Here is a 17,395-nt window from a genome sequence, read left to right on the forward strand (position 1 = left end):
TTGCACATCCGGCCGTTTTGCCTGCCTCCTCATCTTGTAAAAACATGGCCAGAAGACAGGAGAACTACAACACCATGTGTGTGCGCAGCCATCTACTATTGCTCCAATACTCTGAATACACATAGATAAAACACATAAATATATAGAAGATGCGGGAGATGGAATCCCCTGAGACCGGGGGATGAAAAAATAGAAGTACGTGAGAATGAGACAGAGAAGTAGAAGTGTGTGAGAACTGCAAAGAACGGGTAACAAGAACAGATGTGCAGGACACGGGACTGAGAACAGCGACCTTGGGAAGAAGAACAGAAAATACTCTTACAGTAAACAAGGACTGGGACAAAATGTGGGAGGGGGCTGGTCGCATGTATATAAGACTGCCAGCTTGGCTCAATAAATGATGGGAGAAGATAGGAATGATGGGAAGAAAATGATGGATTTTGCCTGCAATTTCACCTGAAGCACTCTGTGGAGTCCGTGCTGTAATCCTACACAAGAAGAGACCAAATATAAAATTTAACAAAGTGAAACTAACAGATGAGGTTTATTTCAAAGCAGCCATAAGGAAGAAGGTCCTTATGACCTGTTCGAAGACATCTCATCTGTCATACAAGGGTACACACAAAAACTTCTGGCTCAAGCTACAGGTTGGTGAAGCTGAGAATCATGAGTTGAGAGCAAAAATGAGACAAACTAGTTTGATGCTGTTTATAAACTACAAACCAGCGAACTGTAGAGCAAAACAGCAAAATTTAAGATCTGCTTTCTTTCTCCAGGTTAATCTTTAAAAGGACTGAGAATACTTAACATTAGAGACAGTCCTCCAGACAGTATGTAAACCCAATTTTTTTCTAATATGCCCTCTGTTTACTTCTGAATAACCAATTATTTCCTTGTTCTGTACACCATTTCCAGAACCAGTAATTTAAAGGTGCACAGTGCTACAGATGCTTTAAAATAGCTTTTGCATGTATTATTTGCTATAAATTTACGGGACTGGAAGACTGCAATCTTCAGGAGTACTTTATTTAAATTGAAAAATGCCTAATGCTGACGAATTACACAACAATCTTTAAGGAATATGAAACACGAAAAAATATATTTTTTAAAAATTGATTTCTGAAATTTAAAGGTTACTCAAACTTCAACTGTTCTCAATTCAGTTATTTTAGAAACATATGGCAAGAAATACACAGATCAGCATACGCAAATTAGCAGAAGACCGTTCATCAAAGATTTAATATGTTCATTATACATTATAAAAACAGCATTTTTAATTCCAAAATAAAACACTGCACATGTTCGCCCTTGCCCTCAGTGCTTGGCTAATGAGAACACAGTTCAAAACAATTTTATTTGGATTATGAATCATAAATAATTGTGAATGGAAGTTTCCATTTAAAGCTCTAGACTCTTCTGAAGTTACAAATAAAATTCCAAGCGATTAAGAACCAGTTTCTTTATTTTGATATCCATATTATACCATTAAGTCAGGATCTTGTCAGGCTTGCTATTATCATAGAACTGTTTCTTTTGTTTAGAACTAACAAAACCAAAGGAAGGAGACCTTGTGTGACATGATGCTTATTAAAAGGTATCAAACAGACTAACAGCCTGACAATACAAGCACTGAGTTTATAACATCAGATGAAGCAGCCAGAATAACAAGACCATCTACTTTACACAATGTGCTTAAAGACAATTAAAAAAAAAGTATTAAAGTCCAAATTAACATTTGACTGTTAGGTTCTCCCTTCAGGAAATTCTTCAATTAAAAAGAATGTTACCAGGTAGTAAATTTACCTAAGGGCAACATACACAAAAAGATGAAAAAGAACAAGAGAAGGAATAATGAATGGACTTCAGAAGAATGAAAGATTACCTATACTATAACAAAGTGCTTAGATGAGAATCGAAAAGACTGAGAACTTCATTTATGGTACAGAATTTGGCTGAAGCACAGCTCAGGCAAAAGCAACTGGTGTGAAAACAAAACTTCACAGCGTGGAGTTCTGCAGGCTTACTGGATAAACTATAGAATGCTTGTCATTACTGCCTTGCTTCAAACTGACACAAATAAGATTAGTTAAAATCAGTCAGAAAACAATATATCAATTACTTTTTGTTTTCAGAAGTAAGATTTCAGGATACTTATTACAGATTTGAGAGCGTTATATTTGAGGAAGAAAGTATTAAAATTCATTTGCCCTATACATTTTAGCATTTGAAAACCCATTCTGGCTGCCTTGACCCATAGTCCAAAATGTCTAGTGGCAACATCAGTGGAGGATGTAAATACAGCAGCTTCCCAGGCATCAGAAAAAAACCTCAAGGGAAACAGCATTCAGCAAAATTGCACTTTTGCAGCTGTTTGGCACTTCTTTAATGATCTATTCTCCTTGTATCTCATTTCGACACTAAACTTTTTGTTGGGTTCCAGTCAAGCGTGGCATGCACAATTTAAATGTGCCAAAAAGCAGGTCAGTTCTGTTACAACTTTTTTTTTTTCCCCAACGAAAGCTGACTCAGTGCCACACACGGGGCCTAACTCTATCCCCTTCGCTTCAATAACAATTACTTTACCCCGTAGGTCTCAGAGGATAGCCCAGGGGAATGAAACTCTAAATAAAAGGCTAGATTCTCTGCAAGAGGTAATGACATGACTTCCTACAAGAAAATTGAAAAGGGAGCATTGAAATTGACAGAGACTGAAGGGAAAGTGCTTCCACTGGAAATCACAGCGGATTGGCATAACAACAATTGCCATGAAAATAACTACAAAGTGTAAGAGTTTCGAAAATAACATTGATCTTCTAGAAACTGATAAATTAAGACCAATTGTGTTTATTGGTATGACCAGGTAGAAAGCATCCTGAGAACATTATAGCAAAGGAGCTACCTGCAGCCTTGACCACTCAGAAACATCTCTGGACTATGCAAGCAAATTACCACTTAGCAAAATTAAGGAAATGCAGATTTTTATAGGCCAATAATGTTTACACGCAAAGACCATTCTCACTGTTGCACAAAGTCAAGCATAGCTACAGGCAAAATGTAAAGGGAAAACAATTGCTGCCCCAAAGTTGTAGTTTAAACTACAGCTATGGGGAACATGCTACCAATGCACTGTACCCCTTCCTACCTGCTTACACAGTCTTGATATAAAAAGAACATTTCAGCCTGTCAGGAGGAAGGGAATTTTCAAGTAAATGGTTTTGGAGAGAAAGAAATGGAAACTGAAAGAAGTTTTAGGCTGGTATCCTTCCTTCAACTTTGTCTTGCAGTGTATATTATAGACAAGGATGAAAGAAAGAGGGAGAAGTAGTCACTGAAAATAATATATAGTCCACATTAAAGTGCCTCAACTGTAAGCAAGACAATCTGCTTTGAGTGAGCACAATATATTACCACTGACGAGAGGAACTAAACAGCAGTAGTCACAACAGAAGAGTCAGGATGTTGTTTTATTCAAAAAACGGCAGTGTTCCATCACGCATTCAGTTCTGAGGAGAAACAAGAGTAAAACTTCTCATCAAAATCCACGTGAAACGTCGAGTGAAAGTACAAGTACAAGTCGCCTGTAACTGGACGATGTTGCTTTTGGTCTATTGGAGTGACATCTTGGAACCAGAAAGACATAAAAAAGCTGAAGTATAAAATTCTGTTTTCACAATTGAATTCACAGAAGTAAAATCATTTTTTAAAGGCATATTCTTTCTTATTTTTAAGGGACTCCTACATACAGATAGGATATCCTATATAAGCAAATCAATTTTTATAAATAAATGTTACCTAAACGTTGTGTTAACTGTCTGAAATCTAATGGATTAATTATAGACGTGTACATATGAGACAATTTAAGGAGGGAAAAGAAGCAGATATTAATCTATCGTTACTAAGGAGGAAAATCTGAAGCGACTTCACATGGAAGGCAAACGTGAGATCTGAAAAACTTCTGTTCTTCTGAAATGCTGTCCACAAACTATCCAACATAAGTATCTAACTCGACTATTTGCCAACATAGTAGAAACAATGAGTTAAAATACAGTTTAAAATACAGTTTTTTCATTGGTTTAAAGAGTGCTCTATGAACCTTCACCAATTTCAATAACTTTTAGTACAGAAATAGGCTTTACAGAGAAATAGATGCTACCGAGACTTTTATGAATCTCTTTAGAAACTCATGAAAAAATACCAACTTATTTTTAACCACTGTAGAAAAAGTCTGTCACTGACTCCAACAGAAGAAAATGATCACCTCATAAAATCTGGGTTCAGTATAGACATTTCCTTAAATATTTTGACTAGAGCTATGAAGAGATATAGATTATTCCTTTCTAGCCACAAGAAGCAGCTTCTCCATTTTAGATTAAAACATTTTCAAACAAAGAAAATAATTAGATACGCCTAGAAAGAGAAAATGTGTCCATTTTATATTTTGCACGCAAAAAGATGACGACAATCTAATACTGTAGTTGCCATTTATGAAGAGAGACAAAGGTCCCTTCTGGCAGGTTTAGTCAATATGACAACTGCGATTACGTGACTCATACATAAACAATCATTACTGAGTCCTAATCTTCGTATCAGATTTTAGGTGAATACTCAAGACTAACAGAGCCCAGGGGCTAGAAAACTACACAAAGTTTTGTGATGCAGTTACCTCATTTCCTTTGCTTTTCTTACAAAGTGCTCATGGTAGCACTGCATTTTAATTCAACATAAATACTTCATCCTACATAAACAAACATTCTGTAGTTTTGTAATGAAACTCTGCAGGATACCTGTTAGGTTGGATAGCAAACTGATTTTTTCATTCTGGCTTCTCACCAAAACATCAGTTCTGTGCACAAATTCATGATGCCAGGACAGGAAAAAGCACCAGTCAGCCTTAATATAGAGAAAGTAATGATCTAGAAAAGTTGAATTGCATTCCTCAGGTAAACAGACACACCCTTAATATAATGTCCACGGTCACATATAGGATGGACAGGTGTTCTTCCTTCATTCTGCCTAAACTCTGATGTGAGATAACTAGTTTACTTCACATGTTCTTGAACTTTATCAAAATTTGTATTTGGAAAAAAAACCAAACAAATGGCTAGATTTTCGATCAGAATTGTTTTCAAAACCTGTTTTACGTCATGAAAATGTTTTATTAGATATTTCAAGGAGAACAGCTCTTCTTCCAAAATCTGAAGAGTCAAAGGAAATTTCAAGAGCACACTACACCTACTACTGACCTTCACAATGAGCACACGCATTAGCAACCCTCTTTCCAAAGCAAAAGCTGGAGAATATGAGCAACGTCTGCCGAAAGTGGTTCTGACACTGAGCTTGACAATTTGTTATCTTTAAGCTTAGCATGAAATAAACAAAATATTTTCCTCTCAAAGTTTGCTTTCAACGATCATAATCTGAGGAAGAAGAACAAATTAAATGATCTCTGTCATATCTGAATATCTAGTTCTACCAACAATGGACTTACACTCCAAAATCTTTGTTGAGAAAAACTGATTCTGTTTGTCTTCCTTTTTTGTATTTGTCATACAGATGACAATTAGCTCAAGTCACAGAGATATAAATCCCAATCAACACATGCTAAAAACTGCCGGAGGAGTGAGACTCCACTACACTGAAGTCTGCTCCTCTTCTATGCAAGAGGCCAACAAGCTAAGTGAGAAAGACACTTGTCAAAAGACAAAGAGAAGACGACACTAACTTTTCTGTTGGCAGATCTCTGGTTGTTCTTATTCAGATCAACAATTCAAAGATGCGCTGTTACCTGATGAGGTTTTTTAAATTATATTTTGGAAGACATTGATTTTCTGCTTTGTCTTCAGCAAGTGCACCACAAGTGTCTTTTTATTAAATGGAAACATCATCAGATTGCAGAATAGGATTTGAATTATTAGGTCAGGAGCCTGGCAAGTAAGGAATAGGCTGTTGTGGTCCATTCCCCTGTTTGGCCAACAGTCAACACTTGGATCCAAGTCCTTAGAAGTATAAGAGATAAAGTGACTTTCTCAATTCTGTTTATAAAACTGGATGCTTATGACAACACTGAAATGAGAAAATTAAGGAGGATAGGCACTGGTGAGATGAGTTTGCCTAGACAGCATAAACTATTCTTCAACAATAGGATCAGAAGTAACGTAATATCATAGGGTATTGCAACTAGACTGAGAAGGCCCTTTTTAGCTTTTCTTTTTTCCCAGATTTGGTAATGACTGCAGGTGCTGCAACATCGTGTGTTTGAGTGGTGTTGAAGGTGGACCAATAAAAGCAGGTGGTTCTTATCCAAGGATCCCAAGCAATCCTAACTTATAAACATCCTAGAAGACAGCATTTTCCAAACCACCTCTGATGTTAAATGCTTACTACCTCCTTATCCATTTTTCAGAGCTGAACCACTACTTGCACTTAGGTAATTTATGAGCAATTGTGCCTATGGATGTTGGTTAACACAGAGAAATCACTTCCACAGCTTACCAAATCTAGAAACTACAGATGATTTCTCCTGGTTTTCACTTCCTTGTAGTTCAGAAAAGAGGAAAGTAACCTGAAAACAAACAACCACCAATAGGACAACAAACGGCTGTTAAATACAAAAATAGGAATTTTGTTTCAGGCAGTCCTTGAACTAAAATGTTGGAGGCTGGGAGAAATTGTTTAGCCCTGTTTCTTATACGCTTTTTTTTTTTTTTTTCCTTTCCTCTGTCCAACCTGTTTTTAAGCAGGGACGACGAGATTTACTTCTGTTCTATGTGCCCTCTAGGCATTGAATGTTTACTTAGTCCCACAGTCTATTTCCCAAAGGAGTTAAAAATTTGCAGCAAGTCTCACATGGAATAAATGCAGAACAAATCAAGCATCTAGGATAGTGACCTTTGCCAAAGTACAGACAAAACACCACATTTTGACATGTTAAGAGACTTGCTGCTCAAAATCCAGTCCTGTGGTCTTTGCAAGCATTAGTAAAAACTTAAGAGTTTAAACTTCAACTTGTAATCTTTAGCTTGTGCAATATTAAATTTATTATTATATATTAAATAATAATATATTTAATATATTAACTATATATAATATAGTTAATATTAAATATAAATTATTAAATTTCTTTTAAAAGTTATTCCTTTAAGAATGGGAAGCTGGATGCAGAGAACATCTGGCACTATATGCAGAAGAAACAGCTTCAGTCTCTCATCTCTTCAGTATTTGTCAATTCTGGTATGATCAGGAAGCTGGGGACCTACAAATGGAGGCTGGTATTGGAAAAGAACACACAATCTGCTTCTGAACAGAGAGAGGCCAGAACCAAAATATAGTCTCCAGGCATTAAATGGGCATTGTAAGTTTGCCCCACAGGTGGAATGGGTGACTGTTTCCTCCTGGCCTTTACTTTAGAACTGCACTTTTGTTGAAAAAGATCATGATGTGGAAGCAATCCAAAGGAATCCGAGTTCTATCAAGGTTCCGGGAGGTTAAACAAATGGTGATCTTTCAATGGATATTATCTTTTTAAAAGCCATTCTCACTCCTTTGCAGGTAAGCTTGCCAGCATGCAGGCTGTGTATCCCTATGTTTACAAAAGAGCTAAACAGTTCCACACTCACCCTCTTTCCATTACTTTAGCACCATCCAGCTCTCTCCATTTTCTGCCCACCCCCTAATTTCTTACCACCTTTTTACTTCTAACAGGAAGAGATCATAATGAGGAAAGAGACCGTAATGAAGGGAGAATTAAAGACGACCATAATGAAACTGGGTACTGCAATGGACAAGTATTCATTAAAAATGAGAGCTGTATTTCAAGCATATTTGTCCTGGAACACCTTCAGCAATAGATTTTATCAGTCCTAAGAATTTATGCTTTTCACAGTCCGATATATGTCTTGGAACTTGTGACCTTACGATTCTAGCAGCACATATCGCTAGACCATCAATCAATTCAGTAACTGAAAAATCAAGGCAACAGCTTCAAAGTAGTTCATTATGATTCCTGCAAGATAACAACGTAAAAAAGAAAATTTGCAGGTAACAACATATGTGAATTTATGAGCCACAATTTACATACCCTTCTCCCCCCCCCCCAAAAAAAACAACCCCAAACACACAATGAATTAGCAGCAAATTGGAATTTGGTAAAAAACGGTTAACTTTTAATCCTTTAAAAACTTGACCTCTTCAAATTTCACTTCAGTGGTATACCACTTGAGATGCTATCCCAGCCTCTCTCTTCAATATCGGACAACTGTGGAATTAACAGAACGGCCTGGTTTTTTATGCCTAGTTTTATATGCTGAAAGGTTTACTGTGTTTTTCTTAATCCTTAAGTTGCATATTCATTGCTATATTTTTGCCTAACTGCCATCACTTATATTGTCAAGCAGAAGGGCAAATCAGGGTCAGTTTATGTAAGCGGCATCAATCTGAAAAACTTCATCAGTCTTTATTTCAAGGCATTATGCAAAGAAAGCTGACATTAAGAGAGCCTTAACTGACAGCAAATGAAATCAATCAGCAAATCACTAAGCCATAATAACTCGCTCAAGTTGTGTAGATAACCCTTCCTCTTCCAGGTCTTTAACTACAAGGCCCACCAAATGCAGTATCTGGGCAGAAATGTCTCCCTTGATTCCATCATAAAATTCTTGCACCAAGAATTCTTGCATTATTTAATAATTTTTTCTTGCTCTGTAAGCTATCAATAAGAATAACAAACAGATAGAGATACATTTTATAATAATGGAATACTAAGCAGTTAAGTGAAAAAAGACTAAACAAAAGATTCAGCATTTGAAGAAGTTTCTTTTTTTAGTTTAAATGTAATTAAGAACAGAAAAGAGTTTGATTCTGTTTCTGCTACTAAGATATTCGTGTAATAAAGTCTACTGCCTTATTAACTCCCATTGCTTAGACTCACTTGCTCAGCGTTTCTTGTCAGTTTTTGAAATTAAAGAACCAGTACAAAAAAGTAAGGCTCCAGACAATTCCTAATCTTTCATAGTACTCACTTCATGAATTCATTTTGTAACCCACGTGATTATCAATGGTTTAACAGCTATGCTTCTTCGTGGGCTTATCTGTGTTACAACAGTACACACTGCAGACAATGTCAAATAATACAGTCACATCCAAGCTACGCAGCGGTTATCTGGTAAAATTACTGCTTTTCTGAAGACACTGCGCACAGATAACCCCATGCAGTTCTGAAAGATAGGATTTCTGAAGAAAAATTGCCTAACAAACAAGGTGCTGTGAAAACTATATTTGTTGTTTTCTGTTATTGAATGATGCTTTATTTTTGTAGTTAACAGCATTTAGGAGTCTGCCCTTATTCACTGAGGCATCTTGGGGTACCTATCGAGATCATCATGTCTCTAGAGCAATTCTTCTCATAAAAGAATGGTGACTAGAAGTCAGTAAAGATGCTTCCTGTTAGGTCTTTATGCTATAAGGTGGAGCAACGTGGTAACCAGTTGGAATTAAAACCCATCCTAGGAATACAAGTAGAAGCTAAACTGAATAAATAAACTTGGTGAATCGAGATCACATTTTACACAGTTCTTACAGAGCCTTCTTGCATATCAGCACAGATCATTCCTAAGAGACTACCCACAAGCAACAGATATAGATGTATGAAAAAGTCTAAGTGAACAAAGGCAGATAGTTTCATGATTGTTTGACAGGGTCAAAAAAGAAAATTCTCCATTAAGAAAGGTTACTGAAAGGTTAAATGATTAGATACTAACTTTGGCATCCAAGATAATCAGCAGCAGATCTTAACAGAAAAGTTTTTACAAAACTAATAACGCTTACGAGAGAGGCTGGATAAAGAGTTAGTAGTTTCACAGGCATAAAGAGACATCTTTCAGTAATTGATTAATTGGTAATTACAGATACTGACCTTGATATTTACGGTCCCCTAGTGCCAAAGACTTAACAGGGTTCGGGTGCAATCAGTGTACAAGGTAACTACAAAGCCTTCTGAGAGGGGTTCTTTATATAGTCTGTATTCACGTATTAGAATGAAGAAAGGCAAGAGAAGAAACAAGAAAGTGAAAGAGTGGCTGAGAAAGTGAGGGAAAGAGGCAAATGATAAGGAAGGGGAAAATAAGGAAAGGAGAGAGCACTAAAAAGCCTATAGAGGACAGGGAAGAAAAGACTGCTAAAAGAAATGCTGTGAAAAGGAGAGGAAGTTAGGAACACAGTTAACCCACAGAAAGGGGAAGGAATGTGAAATTCAAATGATAAAAGGCAAATTTCCAACTTCACTGGCATTTTCAAGACGCCTCGCTTTTTATGTTTTAAATTGTGTTTTGCTAACATTCATTAATGTTAAGTTTTAAAGGAACTACAGTTAAAATAAATTATGCTAAAATGGCTTCTAAATATTTATCATCATGATACAACCTATCTGGAGACATGACTCTAGACACCAGCTGAACACATCCAAGGAGATCAAATTCTTCATGTAACATCTCTGGTTATTCACATTTTACTTAGTTGTTAAGTACTGTTTCTTAAGTCCTACACCAACTTTATTTTGACAAATTGAAGTTTGCAAAAGGTCAAAGGTTGCAAGAGGTGTCATCCTACTCTAATGAGTTTAAAACACTTATTTATGAGTATTTTAACTGCAAGTGCAAAGTATCATTATATTAATAACAAATCACTTCTCTTTAAACAGTATATTGGAAGGCAGGCTTGTGGTCAGTCCAGAAATAGCACATTTTTACACTAGGTAGAAAATTAGTCCTTTTGGAGAGGACAGAAAAGAGAGGAAGAGCAGCCCAGGTGCTGTTGATAGCAGCTGTTGAACTCCTGGAGAATGAAGACTCAGCTTTACCCAACAAGAAGCAGCAGTTCGATTCCAGAGGAGGCAGAATTGTAGCCTCTGTAATGAAACGGATAGTTCCTTCTGTGGGTGTAATGGTGGAAGTAAAATGAAAACACTAGAAGTGTGTGCATGTTGGGTGCACGTATATATAGATGCACGTCTTCAATACTCTGGTAAAAAGAATTCTCTTTTCTGAAGTATTGAGAAAAAACACAATTATTTGGGTTTTTTTAACAGTCACGTCACTAAAAAAATAAAGAAAAAGGCTCCAAAAGAGAAGTACAAGATTTGAAACACTAATAATTCAGTTTTCGAGCAGCTACTCCACAATTAATCCATCTCATTAAGTCCTCACATCAGAAGTTGTTTATGTTTCAAAGACTTGCCCTATGGAGAGGGTAAAATCTGATGATAGAATTACAAGGCTACTTTTGAAATCACTTGCTTCCTCAATTTGGTAAGAAACTTTTTATTGACAAGTAAACACAGGAATGAGAAAGTGTTTATTATTTTGAGAAAAATTGTCAGCAGAATTATGCATATTTTTTACCTTCTAATCTATCAAGCATAAATCTAAAATTAATTAACTAGTGAAAATAAATACAAATTAAGATGCTTCTAACACTTTAAACTACATTTATGTTTGCGCAATTAATTAGAAAAAGTGGACCTGCAACACAATCAGATAACACATGACTAAATCGTGCATGAATACATAATTTACATAAAATAAATGGTAGGAACCTAGTGCTTCATGAATCTGTAATGATTATTTGCTAACACAGAAGATATGTCAGTACTTGACTACATTACTACCATTACTGTAAGTCTTTATGTTATTATTGCACTTTTCATTTCGAATTACCTCAAAACACCTGAGAAACGCAAAGAAGTACATATAAATCCCATCTGGACTTCCTGAACCTGCATCATCAGATGTACACATGCTGAAGACAGAGGCAGAGGGGGAGCAAGATAGAGGGCGCATGAGATGGGGCAAGGTGGGAGGGGGAGGCAGGGGGAGAGGGAGCAAGCCAAAGGGACAGTGGGGACAGAATGACTGAGGGAGAGGCAGGGCAAGCGAGACGGAGCCAGATTGGGAAAAACAGGCACAGGGAGCAGGAGAGAGTGGCAGAGATGGGGCAGCAGGCAGAGGTGGACCGAAGGAAAGCACAAGCGCGTGTACAGCAGAGGAGGAACATGGTTGAGGAACATGGTTTAGAGACCCTGACAGTGCAGGGTGAATGGTTGGACTCGATGATCTTGAGGGTCTCTTTCAATCAGATGCACCCTCAGCAAGTTTGCAGATGACACCAAGCTGTGTGGTGGTGTAGGCACACTGGAGGGAAGGGATGCCATCCAGAGGGACCTTGACAGGCTGGAGAGATGGGCCTGTGAGAATCTCATGAAGTTCAACAAGGCCAAGTGCAAGGTCCTGCACGTGGGTCGGGGCAATCCCAAGCACAAGTACAGGCTGGGAGAAGAATGGATTGAGAACAGCCCTGAGGAAAAGGACTTGGGAGTGCTGGTGGATGAGAAGCTCAACATGAGCTGGCAATGTGCACCGGCAGCCCAGAAAGCCAACCGTGTCTGGGCTGCATCCAAAGCAGCGTGGGCAGCAGGTCAAGGGAGAGGATTCTGCCCCTCTGCTCTGCTCTCATGAGACCCCACCTGGAATATTGCGTTCAGCTTGGGAGTCCCCAGAACAAGAAGGACATGGAGCTGTTGGAGCGAGTCCAGAGGAGGGCCACGAAGATGATCTGAGGGCTGGAGCACCTCTGCTATGGAGACAGGCTGAGAGAGTTGGGGCCGTTAAGCCTGGAGAAGAGAAGGTTCCAGGGTGATCATATTGCAGCCTTCCAGTACCTAAAGAAGGCCAACAGGAAAGCTGGAGAGGGACTTTTTATAAGGGCATGTAGTGATAGGACAAGGGGCAATGGATTTAAACTGAAAGAGGGGAGATTTCAATTAGATCTCAGGAAGAAATTTTTCCCTCTGAGGGTGGTGAGGCACTGGAACAGGTTGCCCAGAGAAGCTGTGGATGCCCCATCCCTGGCAGTGTTCAAGACCAGGCTGGATGAGGCTTTGGGCAACCCGGTGTAGTGGAGGGTGTCCCTGCCCATGGCAGGGGGGTTGGAACTAGATGATCTTTGAGGTCCCTTCCAGCCCTAACCATTCTATGATTCTATGATTTTATGACAGCAGTCAGGGCAGGGAGAGCAAGGGCAAGAGCAGCAGCGAGCGAGCGTGCATGTGGCCAGGCGAGCAGGCGTGCCGCGGAGAGCGCGTGGATGACACAGACAGACTGCGTGCAGCGGAGAGCAAGAGCCTGTGGCACAGAGAGAGACAAAAAGAGGGAGGCAGAGACAGGCAAACAAGGGAAAACTCGTCCATCTCAAACCCACCTGGCAGAGAGAAAGCACACCACAAGTGTACAGTATGTTCCAAAAATTAAGGGAGAGCTTAGTGATGGATAATACAGATTTACCTACTCAAGTCCTTGGTTATAGTAAACTAAAATTTTCTTAACATACGAGGGATTTCCAACATCAGGTCAACCTTACATCCCAGGTGAAGGGCTGCACACAAATGCTTTCTCCTAAGATCTATAAATACTAACAAATAGGGATACATGGATATATTTTTTTACACCAGAAGCCTGTCTGTAGTCTCATCCTCACATCCGCTTTTCCATACACCACATAAATGCACTAAATACTCACATCCTCATTAAAGTCACTCACAAAACTTGCCCATTTGGATTCTCTAATTCATATAAATCCTGCAAAACAGCAACAAAGTTCATCTGTGAATATCGGTTCTCTTCCAAACCAACATCCAGAAGTCACATCGTATCCTTTAGCAACCAGATACTAGAAAAGGAAGAGGCCCACCATGACAAATACTGGCCAAAAGCTACCACCACAAATTAATATGGCCAATTAATAAATACACGAATGGAGACTTTCAAGACAGAGGTCAAGGTCGTTCCCATGGCACAGAAAATGATTACTCTTTCTCTAATTGCACATCTGCAGGCAGCTCCCACGTGTGAACATCAGTGGCTGTGTGATCACTCTGCCACATGCATGTCTTTCGGACACACAGCGGATGTGATTCTGACAACCACAGCTAGTTCCTTGTGGCCACTGTTTTTCACTGACAATTCCTGAATAAATCTGTTACCTCTGCGCGTGAGAACATCTGGGGTATCCTCCATAAAGACAGTGCTTCTCTACTTTGTTTAAACAGCTCCTGTACCTCCTGTAAAACCAATGTGCAACAGCAGATACAGAGCATAACCCAGCATACGCAGGGCAAAGCCACTGGTTTGCATGTTGTCAGCCTTTCCCTGTTTAGGAATCAAGCAATTATACATCGTGCATTACACATCCTATTGCTATTGCAAAACTAGGCTGACATACCTAAATTTGCTTAAAGTAGTTTCTTTCATACCAATTCTTACCCTTCTGCACCTGAATCTCCAAATAGAAGAAATTTACTGTGAGAGTACCCCAATGCTTAATTATTTAAACATGAATGTTTAAATCTTATCTGGTTTATTTGGGGACTTTATGCATTGTTTCTTTAGGTTAAATATGTTACCATAAATATTAATTACATATTTGATGTAAAAGTACTTGAGACAATTCAGAATGAATCTTCTGAATGACCACTTTCCCTGTGAGCCACTAACCTCTTTCAGAAGAGAGAGATAAGAGAACATTATCCTCTTCCTAGAGGTGTTCAATACAATCCAATTTTGTGTTTTATAAAGAGTTGATAATGTTTACTGGTTAATTTAAAATAGTCATCTGCCAAGCAAGACTACTAGAATCAGGAATCTCATGTTATTTCAGTTGCTGTTTTCCACCCTATATCCTGTATTTATAATTCCACTTTTTGTCTTCAGTGGGAACATTCAGGTATGGCCAGAACAGTATACTTTAAATCCTGTTCTCCCGTGTTTCAGGTGCTTGAAAATAATACAATAAGTAAATAACAAACGGTACAACTTTGTGACATAACATCCTTCACAGCAATTAAAGTATCAGGCCAGAGTATTTCAAAGCTATGGCAATCATACCATTTCACTCTTTGAGATACTGCACTTTTTTCATTATTTATCCATCTCAAGTGACACTTTCAAACTATTATAGTACTTCTTGTTACAGTTTCCAAGAATTTAACAAATGCTCACAAATTAAGTCATACTTTCACTACTTGCATAGGGCTTTAGCAGACACTCGGTGCAAAGACATTCTTGTTGAATAACTTAATTTCAATCTGTTACGTAATTTTGCAATTCAAGAGCCATCATGTAAAGTGCAGGCTTTGGAGAAGATACCCAGAACTTTGTGTCCCAAATATTTCATTTCATTATCTAAAGGTCTATCACTAGATTGTACAACACCTTCTTTAAAAGATGCACACCACTTCCCATACAGCTTCACAATTATTTCATTTGGGAATGACAGGGGTTTTATTTGTGTGTTTGTTTGATCAGCCCTGAAAGCATTCATGGTATTTGGAATGTTGGATCCATTTGCTAGAAAAAACAACCGTCTGGTTTTACAAGATAATTAATTAAGTATGCCACAAAAGAACAAATCTCTGATAGCTTAGTTCACAGTCAAGCAACTTAGGTGCATTGTGCCAATCTTCTTTGCACTTGTCTCCTATAAAAAAAAAGAATATTTTTCCCAAGAAACATTTATATAGAGGTAAGAGCAATTTAAAAATTCCAAGACTTCCTGTATTCCCAATGACAAGGAATATATATCCCTAATGCTGTTGAGCCCATCAAGTAAATTAGGGATAGCAGATTTCATTCAAAACGCAATTAAGAGCCACTTGCTTTCAAAAAAATTTGGAAGAAAGATAACCTATGCAGATGTGTACGCACATACAAATATACTATCTTTTTCCTTCCTCTCGTATGATGAAAAAGTGATACACGCTGAACCAATGCCTATAAAATTATTATTAATCACTGATTCCAACCACCTACTACTAACTGGATGCATTAATAACAAAAATTAAGCACTGCAATATTCGTGAGTACTTAACAGTTCTGATAGCTAGTGCTTCATCCCTATCATACTGTCTAATTTAGGATCTTATTTTTTATGCAATTTTTTACAAGAAATACCAATGACTTTAGACTTGGAAGAAAACTCTTTATGTCTCACATTATGCATATAATAAGGCCTTTAAATGAAACATACTTGTCAGAGACTAACTATAAAACACACGTAGTAGCAGTGGTTATAGAGATGATGCATGCAAACAATTCCATCAGTTTTATTAAGAAGTGTACATTAAAGTGATCGCTGCTTACCTCATTCAAGATTGCAGCACTGTCCTTAACACAGTTTTGCATACAGTGAAATTAAAATCAATTAGCTGACTCTCAGCTATAAAAGGGAAATTTTATAATAAAATCTCTATAATATACTTAGAAAGTTACCAAACAGGCATTATGTAACTAGAGAAAAGGAACTGCTCAGTGAGATAAGACTGTGAACCACTGATGCTGTTTGTGTACGTACAGGGTAACCACGTGTAATTGGAGCTGTCAGATGAACAAAAAGTATGTTTACAATACTGCACAACCAGTACGCTACACAGCGCACACATCGCTATGTTATAGCACAAGCACTCTGCACAAACATGAAATGCAACTTTTTATACTTCTGTTATCTCTTTTCTTTGTCTTCTTAAAAACAAGGAATAGGCTGTCTTGTAAACGCTTCTACAGTCATTCTGAGGTCAAAAAAGAATGGGAGTTAGGATAGGACAAAAAAAAAACAAATAACAGCTAATGCTTACTAGGCCACTGAATTAGAACAGCAGTATTTAAAAGCTGGTGATCTCCATGACAGCTTCTTTGAAAAGATACCACCTGTGGAACCTTTTGCACAGCCTTAAAAGTGATCATCACTGTACTGGGGAAACATTTGCAACTTTACTCTCTGCTAGAGTCATATAGCTTGTGTTTACTAGATTTTGTAGGAATTTCAAGTTGTTACCTATTACTGCTTTATTATGGAAACACAATAACACACACATAATTTAAATCTTTATCATATTGAAACACTCGCATGCAAGAAGGCAGCAGTGAGAAACGTCCAGCTTAGAATCTGCCTTTCTTGAATATTGGATTTTGTGACCCTGTTCCTGCAATTATATACTGCATCTAGAACAGAAAATCTACAAGGAATTAAAAAGGATTACCACAGAAATGTACATAGCCTGTGCAACACTTCCATTGCCTGACTTCCTTGCACTTTACATGACCAGCTTTCCTCTCTCTGATTCACACAGAAGAGCACAATGAAAGAAGTATGTACTCACTGTGCCTTGTTCTCTCATTGAGAAAACAAAACGTTCCGCCCTGAGCAATAACGTGTCACAAGCACAGCTATAAAGACTAAGGGATAGTTTGTGTATAAGAAAGAAGACATAACCAACTTATAAAAAATAAAGAGGCATTTTCAGACCTGAAAATATGTATATTTTCAGTTTACTTCTCTTTTTTTTCCCCATTGC

At 37.8% G+C, this 17,395-nt stretch overlaps 1 protein-coding gene across 6 annotated transcripts in view; it reads right to left on the reverse strand.

The window, feature by feature from the left end:
* Positions 1 to 17,395, reverse strand: part of CCDC171 (coiled-coil domain containing 171) — a 156,089-nt gene that overhangs the window by 26,565 nt on the left and 112,129 nt on the right. The window contains exon 24 of one of the 6 annotated variants that reach the window (XM_086629579.1): positions 3,434 to 3,503. The exons of 4 other annotated variants lie outside the window; for them this stretch is intronic. In XM_086629579.1, the coding sequence (XP_086485705.1) occupies positions 3,498 to 3,503 (6 nt within the window). In that variant the 3' untranslated portion in view covers positions 3,434 to 3,497. Of the gene's footprint in view, positions 1 to 3,433; positions 3,504 to 15,463; positions 15,523 to 17,395 lie in introns of those variants that run through there. One more of the 6 variants, XM_086629578.1, reaches the window with a different exon arrangement.

Source organism: Tauraco erythrolophus, chromosome Z (genome assembly GCF_009769465.1).
Source record: "Tauraco erythrolophus isolate bTauEry1 chromosome Z, bTauEry1.pri, whole genome shotgun sequence".
NCBI classification, from domain to species: domain Eukaryota; kingdom Metazoa; phylum Chordata; class Aves; order Musophagiformes; family Musophagidae; genus Tauraco; species Tauraco erythrolophus.